The sequence below is a fragment of the Pygocentrus nattereri genome, chromosome 28 (assembly GCF_015220715.1).
Source record: "Pygocentrus nattereri isolate fPygNat1 chromosome 28, fPygNat1.pri, whole genome shotgun sequence".
Classification (NCBI taxonomy): domain Eukaryota; kingdom Metazoa; phylum Chordata; class Actinopteri; order Characiformes; family Serrasalmidae; genus Pygocentrus; species Pygocentrus nattereri.
The window spans coordinates 2,273,553-2,289,305 of NC_051238.1; the positions used below are offsets into that span (position 1 = coordinate 2,273,553).

General features: G+C 42.7%; 2 protein-coding genes across 2 annotated transcripts in view; both read right to left on the reverse strand.

Annotated features, from left to right (window-relative positions):
* The window catches only part of def6a (DEF6 guanine nucleotide exchange factor a), a 43,864-nt gene extending 42,776 nt beyond the window's left edge, over nt 1-1,088 (reverse strand). Inside the window, exon 1 of the mRNA XM_017683300.2 lies at nt 910-1,088. Coding sequence (XP_017538789.1) covers nt 910-1,005 — 96 coding nt within the window. The 5' untranslated portion in view covers nt 1,006-1,088. The remainder of the gene's footprint in view (nt 1-909) is intronic.
* Nucleotides 1,089-6,658: 5,570 nt separating this feature from the next.
* sin3b (SIN3 transcription regulator family member B) overlaps nt 6,659-15,753 on the reverse strand; it is a 32,901-nt gene continuing 23,806 nt past the window's right edge. The window contains exons 15-20 of the mRNA XM_037535586.1: nt 14,539-14,708; nt 13,448-13,621; nt 12,595-12,687; nt 11,513-11,607; nt 9,849-10,047; nt 6,659-7,032 (exon numbers count right to left, since the gene is read on the reverse strand). Of these exons, the coding sequence (XP_037391483.1) occupies nt 6,799-7,032; nt 9,849-10,047; nt 11,513-11,607; nt 12,595-12,687; nt 13,448-13,621; nt 14,539-14,708 (965 nt within the window). The 3' untranslated portion in view covers nt 6,659-6,798. The remainder of the gene's footprint in view (nt 7,033-9,848; nt 10,048-11,512; nt 11,608-12,594; nt 12,688-13,447; nt 13,622-14,538; nt 14,709-15,753) is intronic.

Consider the following 15,753-nt stretch of genomic DNA (forward strand, 5'->3'; position numbering starts at 1 on the left):
GCAAAAATACGATAAAAAATACAGCTAGAAAATTTCCCATTGCTATTTTTTCCATGTGATTACTAAATAATAGTCCTTAGGAGGGAATAAAGTCTTGGAAGCATTCAGTACAAAGGATTCAGCTATTTTTTGTGCTAGAAAACAAAATGAATGCAGTACAGGGTTAATGATGATCAGCGCTGACAGTTTATTTCCATTCAAACGTGACTAATATTGTGTTATCTTTGCCAAAATCTCTTTTTGACACTATTATGAATCTTTTCCTTTGTATTTTACTCGTTTTTAGCAAAGAGCCTCCTTTAAATCTTCATGTAAATCACTTGTAAAGAGGCTTTGAAAAGAAGCCACTTGAATAAAATCTATTCTTTATTGATGTTATTAAACAAGAAACAGCTTCAAAAGTGCAAATCAGTCACCAGACTGTCTAATAAAGCTACAGGGTGAGGGAAGCCAGTCATTTCTAGTGAGATCATGTGGCCTCTGTGTCCTGTTTACTGTATTAATCTGTATTTCTTGAACTTGTTCCCAAACCTGATTGGGCAAGAATAACATGTAATCTAATGTAAATGTAAGTTCTGCTTAAACAACCATACACTTCTCCAAAATAAGGAACATTCAGCAGAGAGGCAGTTACTAGAGACCATGTGGCAGAGGATGGGTAACACAGGAAATGTAGCTGAGGACAAAGTCGAAGCTGAGCCTCCTCTAAAAAAACGCACAGAAACGCACAGGAAACCCAAACAGAACTGACCAGGACACTTTTATCGAGGGCTTCATCCACTTTTCTATCACTTCACACACTTACAGCATCCCTGCATGTTCATCCTGCACCTGCTCCGGATGATGAGAGGAACGTTCTAGATATGAAGATATAAAAGGTATAGAAGGTGTTTAAGTTCTGTTACTGACCTTCAGCTGAGATTTGGACACTTTTCCGCTCTTCTCCACGTCCAGCGCGGTGAAAGCGTACCAGATGGACTTCAGCAGCTCGGAGCGTAAATCCATGACTGCAGAGACATTACTCGTTTTTCCCCTCTTCTCTCTCTTTCTCTCTCTCTCTGTCTCGGACTCTCCACCTCAAACCTACCCACACCCTGCACAGAGCGAGATTGCAGAACATAGAGTTTGCGCCCTCTACTGGCACAAAAGCAGATTCACTCTAAAGAAGGGCCAGAGAGCTGGCAGAGAGGAGAATTTCCACTCTTCCGGGTGTCTCAAACAGCAGAGGGCGCGCCCGAGTGAGTCCAAAACGAATGGGTTGATATGGAGCATCTGAACAACATCATAGTTTATAAACATGTTAATGTAAAAGAATTCAATCAATTCCTGAACAGCATAAAACATTTTAACACCGCTGTTATAATTTTAAGAGCTTTTAAACTCGAGCTATAGGAGTTTAAAACAGCACCTCATGTAGATTAATGACGTCAGCGAGCGCGAACAGCCAATCATCACGCTCTAGCAGTAATGCTAACCAATCAGCTCTCAGTAGCAGTAACACTGACCAATCAGCTCTCAGTAGCAGTAACTCTAAACAATCATCTCTCAGTAGCAGTAACACTAACCAATCAGCTCTCAGTAGCAGTAACGCTAACCAATCAGCTCTCAGTAGCAGTAACACTAACCAATCAGCTCTCAGTAGCAGTAACGCTAACCAATCAGCTCTCAGTAGCAGTAACACTAACCAATCAGCTCTCAGTAGCAGTAACGCTAACCAATCAGCTCTCAGTAGCAGTAACGCTAACCAATCAGCTCTCAGTAGCAGTAACGCTAACCAATCAGCTCTCAGTAGCAGTAACGCTAACCAATCAGCTCTCAGTAGCAGTAACACTAACCAATCAGCTCTCAGTAGCAGTAACGATAACCAATCAGCTCTCAGTAGCAGTAACACTAACCAATCAGCTCTCAGTAGCAGTAACGCCAACCAGTCAGCTCTCAGTAGCAGTAACGCTAACCAATCAGCTCTCAGTAGCAGTAACACCAACCAATCAGCTCTCAGTAGCAGTAACGCTAACCAATCAGCTCTCAGTAGCAGTAACGCCAACCAATCAGCTCTCAGTAGCAGTAACGCCAACCAATCAGCTCTCAGTAGCAGTAACGCTAACCAATCAGCTCTCAGTAGCAGTAACTCTAACCAATCAGCTCTGAGTAGCAGTAACACTAACCAATCAGCTCTCAGTAGCAGTAACGATAACCAATCAGCTCTCAGTAGCAGTAACACTGACCAATCAGCTCTCAGTAGCAGGGACACTAACCAATCAGCTCTCAGTAGCAGTAACGATAACCAATCAGCTCTCAGTAGCAGTAACGCTAACCAATCAGCTCTCAGTAGCAGTAACGCCAACCAATCAGCTCTCAGTAGCAGTAACGCCAACCAATCAGCTCTCAGTAGCAGTAACTCTAACCAATCAGCTCTCAGTAGTAGTAACGCCAACCAATCAGCTCTCAGTAGCAGTAACGCCAACCAATCAGCTCTCAGTAGGAGTAACACTAACCAATCAGCTCTCAGTAGCAGTAACACTAACCAATCAGCTCTCAGTAGCAGTAACGATAACCAATCAGCTCTCAGTAGCAGTAACACTGACCAATCAGCTCTCAGTAGCAGGGACACTAACCAATCAGCTCTCAGTAGCAGTAACACTGACCAATCAGCTCTCAGTAGCAGGGACACTAACCAATCAGCTCTCAGTAGCAGGGACACTAACCAATCAGCTCTCAGTAGCAGTAACACTAACCAATCAGCTCTCAGTAGCAGTAACACTAACCAATCAGCTCTCAGTAGCAGGGACACTAACCAATCAGCTCTCAGTAGCAGTAACGATAACCAATCAGCTCTCAGTAGCAGTAACACTGACCAATCAGCTCTCAGTAGCAGGGACACTAACCAATCAGCTCTCAGTAGCAGTAACACTAACCAATCAGCTCTCAGTAGCAGTAACGCTAACCAATCAGCTCTCAGTAGCAGTAACGCTAACCAATCAGCTCTCAGTAGCAGTAACACCAACCAATCAGCTCTCAGGAGCAGTAACTCTAACCAATCAGCTCTCAGTAGCAGTAACTCTAACCAATCAGCTCTCAGTAGCAGTAACGATAACAAATCAGCTCTCAGTAGCAGTAACGCTAACCAATCAGCTCTCAGGAGCAGTAACACTAACCAATCAGCTCTCAGTAGCAGTAACTCTAACCAATCAGCTCTCAGTAGCAGTAACTCTAACCAATCAGCTCTCAGTAGCAGTAACGCTAACCAATCAGCTCTCAGTAGCAGTAACACCAACCAATCAGCTCTCAGGAGCAGTAACACTAACCAATCAGCTCTCAGTAGCAGTAACTCTAACCAATCAGCTCTCAGTAGCAGTAACACTAACCAATCAGCTCTCAGTAGCAGTAACACTAACCAATCAGCTCTCAGTAGCAGTAACTCTAACCAATCAGCTCTCAGTAGCAGTAACGATAACAAATCAGCTCTCAGTAGCAGTAACACTGACCAATCAGCTCTCAGTAGCAGGGACACTAACCAATCAGCTCTCAGTAGCAGTAACTCTAACCAATCAGCTCTCAGTAGCAGTAACGATAACCAATCAGCTCTCAGTAGCAGTAACGATAACCAATCAGCTCTCAGTAGCAGTAACACTGACCAATCAGCTCTCAGTAGCAGTAACTCTAACCAATCAGCTCTCAGTAGCAGGGACACTAACCAATCAGCTCTCAGTAGCAGTAACGATAACCAATCAGCTCTCAGTAGCAGTAACACTAACCAATCAGCTCTCAGTAGCAGGGACACTAACCAATCAGCTCTCAGTAGCAGTAACACTAACCAATCAGCTCTCAGTAGCAGTAACACTAACCAATCAGCTCTCAGTAGCAGTAACACTAACCAATCAGCTCTCAGTAGCAGTAACACTAACCAATCAGCTCTCAGTAGCAGTACCTCCTGCTGCCCCAAACCCTGTTTACTGTAGAATAAATTAAACCCACAGGTGAGTTTTCTTCGTTTTTTTAGTGAAACACGTCCATCTACTGTCTAAAATGAAAAGAAAGTTCTGGGTGATTAGAAACTATTTTAACTGTTCCTTTTTAGCCGTTTAGCTCCATTTACTCCATTCACTGAGGACTCACTCGTGGGCGCCCTCTGCTGTTTTGCAGTGAATTAATCTGCTCCAACACACCTGATTACACTCATCTGCTAATTGCCAGGTCAAGTGGGTGTGTTTGAGCAGGGAAACCTCAAACTGCCTGGACAAATTGCCAATCCTAGGTGTCTGTGTCTGTCTGTCTGCTCTGCGATGGACTGGCGACCTGTCCAGGGTGCATCCTGCCTTCCACCCGACTGCTGGGTTAGGCTCCAGCTCCCGCTCCCCCGCAACCCAGAAGGATAAGCAGCTTAAAAGGTGCGTGTGTGTTTGATACAGCATTTCAGCTGCTCTACAATTCGGGGGCTCATTTGCTGTATTTATCATTTGATAATGCACCAGATGTTGACCGTCTGGACTGCAGTCAGGTCAGTTTAGCACCTGGACTCTTAATACTGAGCAATGCTGCTGTAATACATTCAGAATGTGGCTTGACATCGTCTTGCTGAAGTAATTAAGGCCTTCCCTGAAAAGGCAGCAGATGTTGCTACATGTATATATCATTCAGCTTTAATGGTGCCTTCACAGATGTGCACATCACCCATGTCATGTGCACTAATGCCCCCTAAACCATCATGAATACTGGCTTTTGAACTGTGCACTAATAACAGGCTGAGTGGTCTTCAGCCCGGAGGACACAGCGTCCGTGATCTCCATAAAGAATTTCAAATGTTGATTCGTCGACCCACAGGACACTTTTCCACTTCCCCTCAGTCCATTTTAAATGAGCTCAGGCCCAGAGAAGGTGGCAGCGTTTCTGGATCCTGTTTATATTTGGGTTCTTCTTTGTGTTTTAGAGTTTAACAGCGTTTGTGGATACAGTGATGAACTGTGTTCACAGACAGTGGTTTTCAGAAGTGTCTCTGAGCCCATGCAGTGATTTCCACTACAGAACCATGTCTGTTTTTAATGCAGTGCTGCCTGAGGGCCCAAAGATCACAAGTTCTTTGCTGTTTTACGTTGAGAAACGTTCTTCTTGAACTGTTGCTCTATTTGATGGTGCAGTGTTTCACAGAGTGGTGAACCCTCCTCATCTTTACTTCTGAAAGTCTCCGCCTCTCTGAGATGCTCTTTATACCCAGTCATGTTTCAAACCCAAAGTTCCACATGCACCATTTATTTGTGCCATCTGTAATGCAAAATAACTCACTTCAACTTCAAATGCTCACAAAATTTAGTCAGCATGTTGTGACTCGGCCTCAAGGCTGCGCCTTGTTCTGCCCTATTTATAATAATAATAATAATAATAATAAAATGAATAATAAGTGTTTCGCACTATTCTACCAAGCAAGTTCACCTGGACAAGAACCATGTCGCTCCATTCAGAGTGTTTAAGAACTGCACAACTAGGTTGTTTATTTCAAGATGACTGATACAGGATAAATGTTATACATTCTTTTCAAAACACTGATATTTCATCATTTTCTGTTTTTAATATGTAAAAATTACACCAAAACAAAAAGCAAAAGATTTGGCGAAGTTGATATGATACATGATCTCAGATGTGGAACAAAAAAACAAAAAAAAAAATAAAAATAACGACTCGGACTGGTGAGTCTGTGCACAGCCACTGGCAATCCTTCGTACAGTTCCAGGAAGAGGGAAAAAATATATATATATAAAAGAATAAACCAAAGTGAAGACAAAAAAAGGCTGCCAGCGAACACCAAAGACATGATCCTTTCATTCAGTAATCACTCAGAACCGGAGAAGTGCAGATACGGAATGCTGATCGCTGTCGTAGGAAAACTGCATATTTCAGAGATGGGGGGAAAACAAACAAACAAACAAAAAAAAAAACAAACACTGACATCTTATTGTAAGTCACTTTGGACCGTTTGTGCTGGTCCATCATTCATCATGATCCATAGTTCACACAGTACAGGGCAGCTGGCGATGTTGAACAGAGCAGAAACATACGAGTAAACTGAAAAATGGAGTTAGAAGTTTTCATATGACAGCGGCTGCGCAAACGCGTTATATATGCTCTTGAGGAAAATCCGCATCGTTGATGAAGACAAACCGTTTCTCTCAGCGCTTCCATACAAACACACAAACAAACAAAAGGCCGTCTGGCTTCATTTGCTAAAAACTACAATGGACTTTTCTTTTGTTTTCTTTAAAAAAAAAAAAAAAAAAAGTTCAATATTCATTCACATTTCGCTTGATTGCATGGTCACATCCCCAAGCAGTCTTTGTTCCATCTTTCAGCGTCCGTGTGCGTCCTCCTCATCACACCGTTCAGTGTCCGGCCAGTTTCAGAGAGAGCGAGAGAGAGAGCGAGAGAGAGCGAGAGAGAGAGCGAGAGAGAGAGCGAGAGAGAGAGCGAGAGAGGGAGCGAGAGCGAGAGAGAGCGAGAGAGAGAGAGCGAGAGAGAGAGAGAGAGAGAGCGAGAGAGAGAGAGCGAGAGAGAGAGAGCGAGAGAGGGAGAGAGGGAGAGAGAGAGAGAGCGAGAGAGAGAGAGAGCGAGAGAGAGAGAGAGGGAGAGAGAGAGAGAGCGAGAGAGAGAGAGAGGGAGAGCGAGAGAGGGAGAGCGAGAGAGGGAGAGAGAGAGAGGGAGAGCGAGAGAGGGAGAGCGAGAGAGGGAGAGCGAGAGAGGGAGAGCGAGACAGAGGGAGAGCGAGAGAGAGAGAGAGCGAGAGAGCAGCAGAGTGTCTGTTATGCTGAGTTACGGTGAGGCCGGGGCTTTGCTGCTGTAGTGCACCTGGTACTTGTTGACAGGTTGACCTTTGATCTGTGTGGGCGTGCAGGTGGTCTTGCAGGGCAGCAGGTCGTCGTGGTTATCTCCCAGCAGCCACGCCTGCACCGCACGGGCGGCCGAGGCCGAAATGTTCTCGCTCTGCCATGAGCTGTGCCACTGCGCAAAACGCTCGTGCTGCAGTCGCGCCACAAACTGCTGAGACTGAACAACACAGGAAAAAAGACAAAGATAAGAACACAAAGACCATCTTCTCCTCTCTGACAATGTGTAATGACATTCCAGTAAGACAGAACGCAAATTCAGATTCACACCGGATTAAAATCACTCCACAATTATTACTGTCAGACGGTAAAACTACACACACTGCAGATTCATACTGGATTAAAATCACTCCACAATTATTACAGTCAGACTGTAAAACTACACACTGCAGATTCATACTGGATTAAAATCACTCCACAATTATTACCGTCAGACTGTAAAACTACACACTGCAGATTCTTACTGGATTAAAATCACTCCACAATTATTACCATCAGACTGTAAAACTACACACACTGCAGATTCATACTGGATTAAAATCACTCCACAATTATTACAGTCAGACTGTAAAACTACACACTGCAGATTCATACTGGATTAAAATCACTCCACAATTATTACCATCAGACTGTAAAACTACACACACTGCAGATTCATACTGGATTAAAATCACTCCACAATTATTACCGTCAGACTGTAAAACTACACACTGCAGATTCTTACTGGATTAAAATCACTCCACAATTATTACCATCAGACTGTAAAACTACACACACTGCAGATTCATACTGGATTAAAATCACTCCACAATTATTACAGTCAGACTGTAAAACTACACACACTGCAGATTCATACTGGATTAAAATCACTCCACAATTATTACAGTCAGACTGTAAAACTACACACTGCAGATTCTTACTGGATTAAAATCACTCCACAATTATTACAGTCAGACTGTAAAACTACACACTGCAGATTCTTACTGGATTAAAATCACTCCACAATTATTACAGTCAGACTGTAAAACTACACACTGCAGATTCATACTGGATTAAAATCACTCCACAATTATTACAGTCAGACTGTAAAACTACACACTGCAGATTCATACTGGATTAAAATCACTCCACAATTATTACAGTCAGACTGTAAAACTACACACTGCAGATTCTTACTGGATTAAAATCACTCCACAATTATTACAGTCAGACTGTAAAACTACACACTGCAGATTCATACTGGATTAAAATCACTCCACAATTATTACAGTCAGACTATAAAACTACACGCTGCAGATTCATACTGGATTAAAATCACTCCACAATTATTACAGTCAGACTGTAAAAATACACGCTGCAGATTCATACTGGATTAAAATCACTCCACAATTATTACAGTCAGACTGTAAAACTACACACTGCAGATTCATACTGGATTAAAATCACTCCACAATTATTACCATCAGACTGTAAAACTACACACACTGCAGATTCATACTGGATTAAAATCACTCCACAATTATTACAGACAGACTGTAAAACTACACGCTGCAGATTCATACTGGATTAAAATCACTCCACAATTATTACAGTCAGACTGTAAAACTACACACTGCAGATTCATACTGGATTAAAATCACTCCACAATTATTACAGTCAGACTGTAAAACTACACACTGCAGATTCATACTGGATTAAAATCACTCCACAATTATTACAGTCAGACTGCAAAACTACACGCTGCAGATTCATACTGGATTAAAATCACTCCACAATTATTACAGTCAGACTGTAAAACTACACGCTGCAGATTCATACTGGATTAAAATCACTCCACAATTATTACAGTCAGACTGTAAAACTGCAGATTCATACTGGATTAAAATCACTCCACAATTATTACAGTCAGACTGTAAAACTACACGCTGCAGATTCATACTGGATTAAAATCACTCCACAATTATTACAGTCAGACTGTAAAACTGCAGATTCATACTGGATTAAAATCACTCCACAATTATTACAGTCAGACTGTAAAACTACACGCTGCAGATTCATACTGGATTAAAATCACTCCACAATTATTACAGTCAGACTGTAAAACTGCAGATTCATACTGGATTAAAATCACTCCACAACTATTACAGTCAGACTGTAAAACTGCAGATTCATACTGGATTAAAATCACTCCACAATTATTACAGTCAGACTGTAAAACTACACGCTGCAGATTCATACTGGATTAAAATCACTCCACAATTATTACAGTCAGACTGTAAAACTGCAGATTCATACTGGATTAAAATCACTCCACAATTATTACAGTCAGACTGTAAAACTACACACGCTGCAGATTCATACTGGATTAAAATCACTCCACAATTATTACAGTCAGACTGTAAAACTACACACACTGCAGATTCATACTGGATTAAAATCACTCCACAATTATTACCATCAGACTGTAAAACTACACACACTGCAGATTCATACTGGATTAAAATCACTCCACAATTATTACAGTCAGACTGTAAAACTACACACACTGCAGATTCATACTGGATTAAAATCACTCCACAATTATTACAGTCAGACTGTAAAACTACACACACTGCAGATTCATACTGGATTAAAATCACTCCACAATTATTACCGTCAGACGGTAAAACTACACACACTGCAGATTCATACTGGATTAAAATCACTCCACAATTATTACCATCAGACTGTAAAACTACACACACTGCAGATTCATACTGGATTAAAATCACTCCACAATTATTACAGTCAGACTGTAAAACTACACACTGCAGATTCATACTGGATTAAAATCACTTCAGAAACACTACAGTCAAAATCACTCATCTACCCTTGGTGCCGATCGCTGGGAAGCAATTAAAACTAATGCAGCGGCACTAAGGCCAGCCCAGAGAACCGACTGATTTCAGCAGTGCAAGTCAGTTTGGTGTGCAGTACCTTTCTGGCCTTCAGTAGTGCCCCCCGGCGGTACATGTAATCCTCCGAGTTCATGACGAACACCATCTTGTGCGTGTTGAGTTTAAAGCGACAATCGAGGCTTCCGGCGTTTTCCACCCCGAGCTGCCCCCTCCACTCCCTCCGACACCGCAGAGCCTCCACCTGTTTCAGCTGCCAGCGCCGGAAATGCCTCAGGTTCCTACACAGAACGCAAGTGGACCACTTTAATCACAACATCTCCCAGCAATAACAATATCCTGATAAACAAAGCATAAATAAGCACATTAAAAAAAAATTTTTTATAAGCCCTTCAAAATCTATACTAGAAACAAGACTCCTCAGCCTTTTAAATACATCACACAAGCAGCGTTTTCAGTGAAAAAAGTACATATTATTATTATTATTATTATTATTATTAATAACTATAATACTCTCCAGAGTTTTTCATTACAGTCTTTATCAATCAGAACATTCCCGGACCTTATGCTTTGGGTACACTACATAACTTTTAAAGTCTTAACAGATTATAAAAAAACTGGGTCTCTCACACCAAACAAGTTTTGGGGATCCACACCAAATAATCAGGGATCACACACTACTCAACGTTTAAGCTGCTGCTGCACCAAACGGCGCTCAATGAACTCGTCGTTTGCGTCGACACAGTAAAGTAGAAACAGGTAAACGTGTTTATGTTGATCATGGATTAAAAAAAAAAAAGCGATCAGTTTGGTATATGGACCCTCACAGAGCAGGTTCTGTTTGGGTGGTGGGTCATTCTCAGCACTGCAGTAACACTGACCTCGTGGTGGTGTGTTAGTGTGTGTTGTGCTGGTCTGAGTGGATCAGAAACAGCAGTGCTGCTGGAGTTTTTAAACACCTCAGTGTCACTGCTGGACTGAGAACAGTCCACCAACCAAAAATATCCAGCCAGCAGCGTCCTGTGGGCAGCGTCCTGTGGGCAGCGTCCTGTGGGCAGCGTCCTGTGACCACTGATGAAGGACTAGAGGATGACCAGCACAAACTGTGCAGCAGCAGATGAGCTGTCGTCTCTGACTTTACATCTACAAGGTGGACCGACAAGGTAGGAGTGTCTAATAGAGTGGACAGTGAGTGGACACAGTGTTTAAAAACTCCAGCAGCACTGCTGTGTCTGATCCACTCATACCAGCACAACACACACTAACACCTCCATCACCACGTCGTCAGTGTTACTGCAGTGCTGAGAATGACCCACCGCCCAAATAGTACCTGCTCTGTGAGGGTCCATGGGGGTCCTGACCACTGAAGAACAGGGTAACAGAGTATCAGAGAAACAGATGGACTACAGTCTGTAACTGTAGAACTACAGAGAGCAGCTATACAGTAAGTGGAGCTGATAAAGTGGACAGTGAGCGTAGAAACAAGGAGGTGGTCAGAACGTTGTGTTTGATGGGTGTACATCTTGCAGTAAGATGCACCGGTATTAACGTTTATACCAGGCATCTGCACTGCGAGAGACACAACACTGCCCTCCTAACCCCGCTTTGAATTAAAAACAGGGAGAGGAGGGTCGAGTTCTGTCGTTTGAGAGAGGCTCTATATAAATACAACTTGAATGAGCGTGTGGATCATATGAACATTATAGAGCTCTTTCTAAATGAACCAATATGATGTTTGCTCTTTACCTGGGCAGGAACACGGGTTTGAAGTAATATCCTTCCGCCTGTGAACATGTGGATGATTCTGCCCCAACAAACTGCTCCATATAAGTAGAGAGGCACTAGAATCATGCAACACACACACACACACACACACACACACACACACACACACACACAATTAAAACACAGACTAATTTGATTATATATCATAAACAACCAAAGGGCTATGAACCAACTCCTCACTGTAACTGTAATTTGAACAGGGGTGTTCAAACTTTTGCATATGCCTGTACACACCCCCCACAGGGCATTTTTTGGCCCAATCCCATTTTACCCCTGGCCCCCATCACCTAGCCCCACCCATCTGTTTTGTGCCGTCATGTCTAGGGGTAGGGTGTCCTGATTCTTGTTAAAACAGAGGGGTTGGGTGAAGTGCTGGGGTTACATGAGGTTTTTCAGAGAAACTCCAAACAGAGAGATATGAGGGAAAAAAAAAAAAAAAAAAAAAACCCCACCACACACACACACACACACACCAAAACAGAGCCCAAGAGACCAAAAAAACCCACAAATGTGAGAATTTTCATTGTTAAAACATTATGATAACCATTGTTTTATTTCAGGTTAATGTATTATGGTCCTTTTCTTCATAACAAGCATAAAAAACTGACGTTGACGTCTCAGTAGCTAGCTGGCTAAATTTCCCATTCCACCTTAAATGGTACAGCAGTTACAGTCTGGGGCCTCAGGCATCAGAACTGCTGCCCCATTTAAGGTGGAACGGGTAAATTTTAATGAGAATCTGGTGAATATCTGCCTTCAGCTTCATTTCACTGAAGAATTAGGGGGGGTGATAATCAATAACTGCCCCCCTCTTTGAAGGCGTATGATCCCTAAATGTGACTAAAGCCCAGCAGTGAGGAGCTGAACTTTCCCCTCCTCTGCTGTCCCTGCAGACGGGCAGGGTCGCCTACAGAGCGGCGCTGGTAGCTGTTAATGAAGTGATGCTCTTTTATTAGAGGCTCCCATTTCATCTGCTTTCATCCACAAACTCAACACTTCTCCTCTTCAGCTCTGATTTTGTTGTACATGCACGCACACATTACCTGCACGTCCAGCGGGTCATCAGCCTGGGCCTCCTCTGTGTCCAGCAGCTCGATGGTCATGGTGACCTGGCCTTTGTTCTGGATGAACATGACCTGAAATGACCCCACAGACACAGATGTTCAGAGTAGCAGAGACCAGAGGAAAACACTAACTCGGCACAATTTGGCTCAGAGACAATGACATAGGTTTATCTGTACAGCTAGGACCCCGGTCGCCCGGCCGGTACAAGGTCTCAGTCTGAACCTCCTCCAGCTGGACGGACGACATCACCACCACAGTCAAACTCCTCCCAGACTGGACTGAGTGTGTCGGGCGTCGCTGCTCTCACGGCTCTTTCAGTGGGATTTCGGAGATCATCCAGTGCTGTGGAACCAGCGCCGAACGCTCTGAGCTGCTGGAGCTTCACTGCCCACCAACATCCCACTGCTCAGTTCTGACGGATTCACTCTTATTGACGTGGAGAACGCAGAACGCTCTGCTCAGGGGTCTCATCTCCTCTCAGACTGAAGGGGGAGCCGTCTTCCACTGACGGTCAGAAACTCTGTGACCTCCTCTCACAACTGGATTGTGATTGGTTCCTCGGCGCCTCACGGTCGGAAAAATATGACCATTTGAAATCGGATCAATCTTTTTGAATCAGCCTGTGTTTCAGACTTGTGGTGGGTAAAAATGGTTCTTGTTTAGAGTCAGTTAATCTATAAAAATACGCTTACTTAAATAGATTTATGTCTATAAAAGGTTTTACCGAAATAGATCTGTGCTGCAAAACATACCGAATCAGTCAGATACTGTAATTAAAACACGACAAAAACTTTGGCCGTACTGCCCTCATCTGCCCGTTTCCGTGGTTACCTTAAAGCAGTTCTCCTCGGCCATCACCCTCTCGGCCTTCCACTGGTAGCTGGTCTCCCAGGCCGCTCTCACGCACTGCGAGGAGAGGTTACCGCCGGCCGCTCCGCGCTTTCGCTCGGCTGTGTACAGCTCAGCCACCTGCAGACACACCTCATCACTCACCAGGTGCTGCAGCTGCACCACACACACACACACACACACAGGAAACCAAAAAAAAAAAAAAAAAAGTTAATTCGCTGTTAACTTTGACCATATTTAATATACACAGTCGTAGAAGTTCTTCACACCTCTGGCCAAATTAGAACTTTAAAATTAGAAATTAGTGAACGCACTTTGCTCATCATTGCATATTAAATAGGCTAAATGTATTTTTGTCGAACAAAAAAAAAAAAAAAAGACTAAACTTCAGTTTAAAAATATTTATTAAACATTAACATCCCAGCAGACACACTAACAAAACACAAGGACAAACAAATCCGCAAAAATATTCTACAAACTGGGCGCCTCCCCAATAAAGTCAAAATAAAATGTCAGGAGAGGGACACGGCTGCGTTTTGCTCCAATGCTTGAAACTATATGAAAGCTGGGAAACTTCAGCTCCAGTATGACTCGCTACGGATGAATAACGTGTTAAAAATGGTTATTAGCCTAGAGCAGTCGGCTCCAGCCCTGGAGCTGAGGAGTAAAAGTTCCACTCCGGAAAATAGCTTCATTAAAAATGTCCAATTTTTTTTATAATAATAATAATAATAATAATAATAATAATAATAATAATAATTCAGTGCATCCTTTGTGAACAATTAATTTTTTTTACTGAGTAACATATTAAAAAGTACATAATGTATATTACAGAATTCAATTAATTATGAAAAATGAACATTGACAGTTTTTAAATCTTAATCTAGAATTCTTTACACATTCTATTTTTTCTGACATTAACATTGATGTACAACTTTACGAAGTATAAAGCGCTAATAGTAATAGTCATAATTTAGCAGTTAATGTAACAGTTTAAAATTATAATTTTAAAATGATATAATATTACATGATTACATAAATAGTAACTGTGCATTAGTGAATGCATCCGTCACCTGTCTGACGATGTTCTGGATGAGTTTGTCTACGGTAAAGCCGATGTAAGCGTGGATGGTGAACATTTCCCGCAGCGTGTCCTCGTACTGCGTGGACTCTAGATTACCGTCCAGCAGACTGCGCACCATGTCCAGGAAAGCGGGATAATACTCCTCCAGCTCCACCTCACCTGAGCACAGAGCCAGCACATTTTACAAACACATCCATATTTCAGAAGGGCTACTACAATAACTTGGCTAAGTGAATCGGTATCGGAGTGCATCCTAGTTGCATCCTATTTTCTCTTTGGTGTGTTTTACAATCAGGATCTCGGCAATTATTGTGTTTTTATTTTATTCATGTAAAGCTGCACTATGTAAGTTTTCAGGATTTGGAGACCTCTCTGGTGGAAATCTGTAATTGCGTGCAACATGTAAAATGCAAAATGTGGGCTGGAGGTTAGGGAACCAGCCCTGTGACCGGAAGGTTGCTGGTTCGAGCCCCTCAAGTGCCCTTGAGCAAGACACCTGACCCCCAACTGCTCCCTGGGTGCCGTGGATAGGGCTGCCCCCTGCTCTGGGCAAGTGTGCTCACTGCCCCCTAGTTTGTCTGCTCACTAATGCGCATGTATGTGAGTGTTTCACTGCATGGATGGGTTAAACGTGGAGGTCTAATTCCACAGTTGGCTGAAGGTTCTGAAGTCTTAATTCTTAATGTGGAAGGACATTTCGTAGCATTTCGTAGGTTGTCCTTCCCCAAGCAGATGAATCTGATGACAAAGAGAAAATTTGGTGAAGGAGCATCTTCTGAGGATGTGCGTAAATTGTCTACTACTGTTATCACATCTTCATCAGTGAAATGAAGATTTTACATTTGAGCCTTTTTAAAGAAACAGAAGTATCATGAGCTCAATTTAAAGAAGAATTGTGCCACCCAACAGTCGCTCTGACAGACTGTAATACACTACAGGAAGCGTAGGGGGCGATACGGCTTCTACTGTTTCATTTAAAAAGCTCTATAATGTTCATATGATCCACACAGTCGCTCTGACAGACTGTAATACACCACAGGAAGCGTAGGGGGCGATACGGCTTCTACTGCTTCATTTAAAAAGCTCTATAATGTTCATATGATCCACACAGTCGCTCTGACAGACTGTAATACACTACAGGAAGCGTAGGGGGCGATACAGCTTCTACTGTTTCATTTAAAAAGCTCTATAATGTTCATATGAT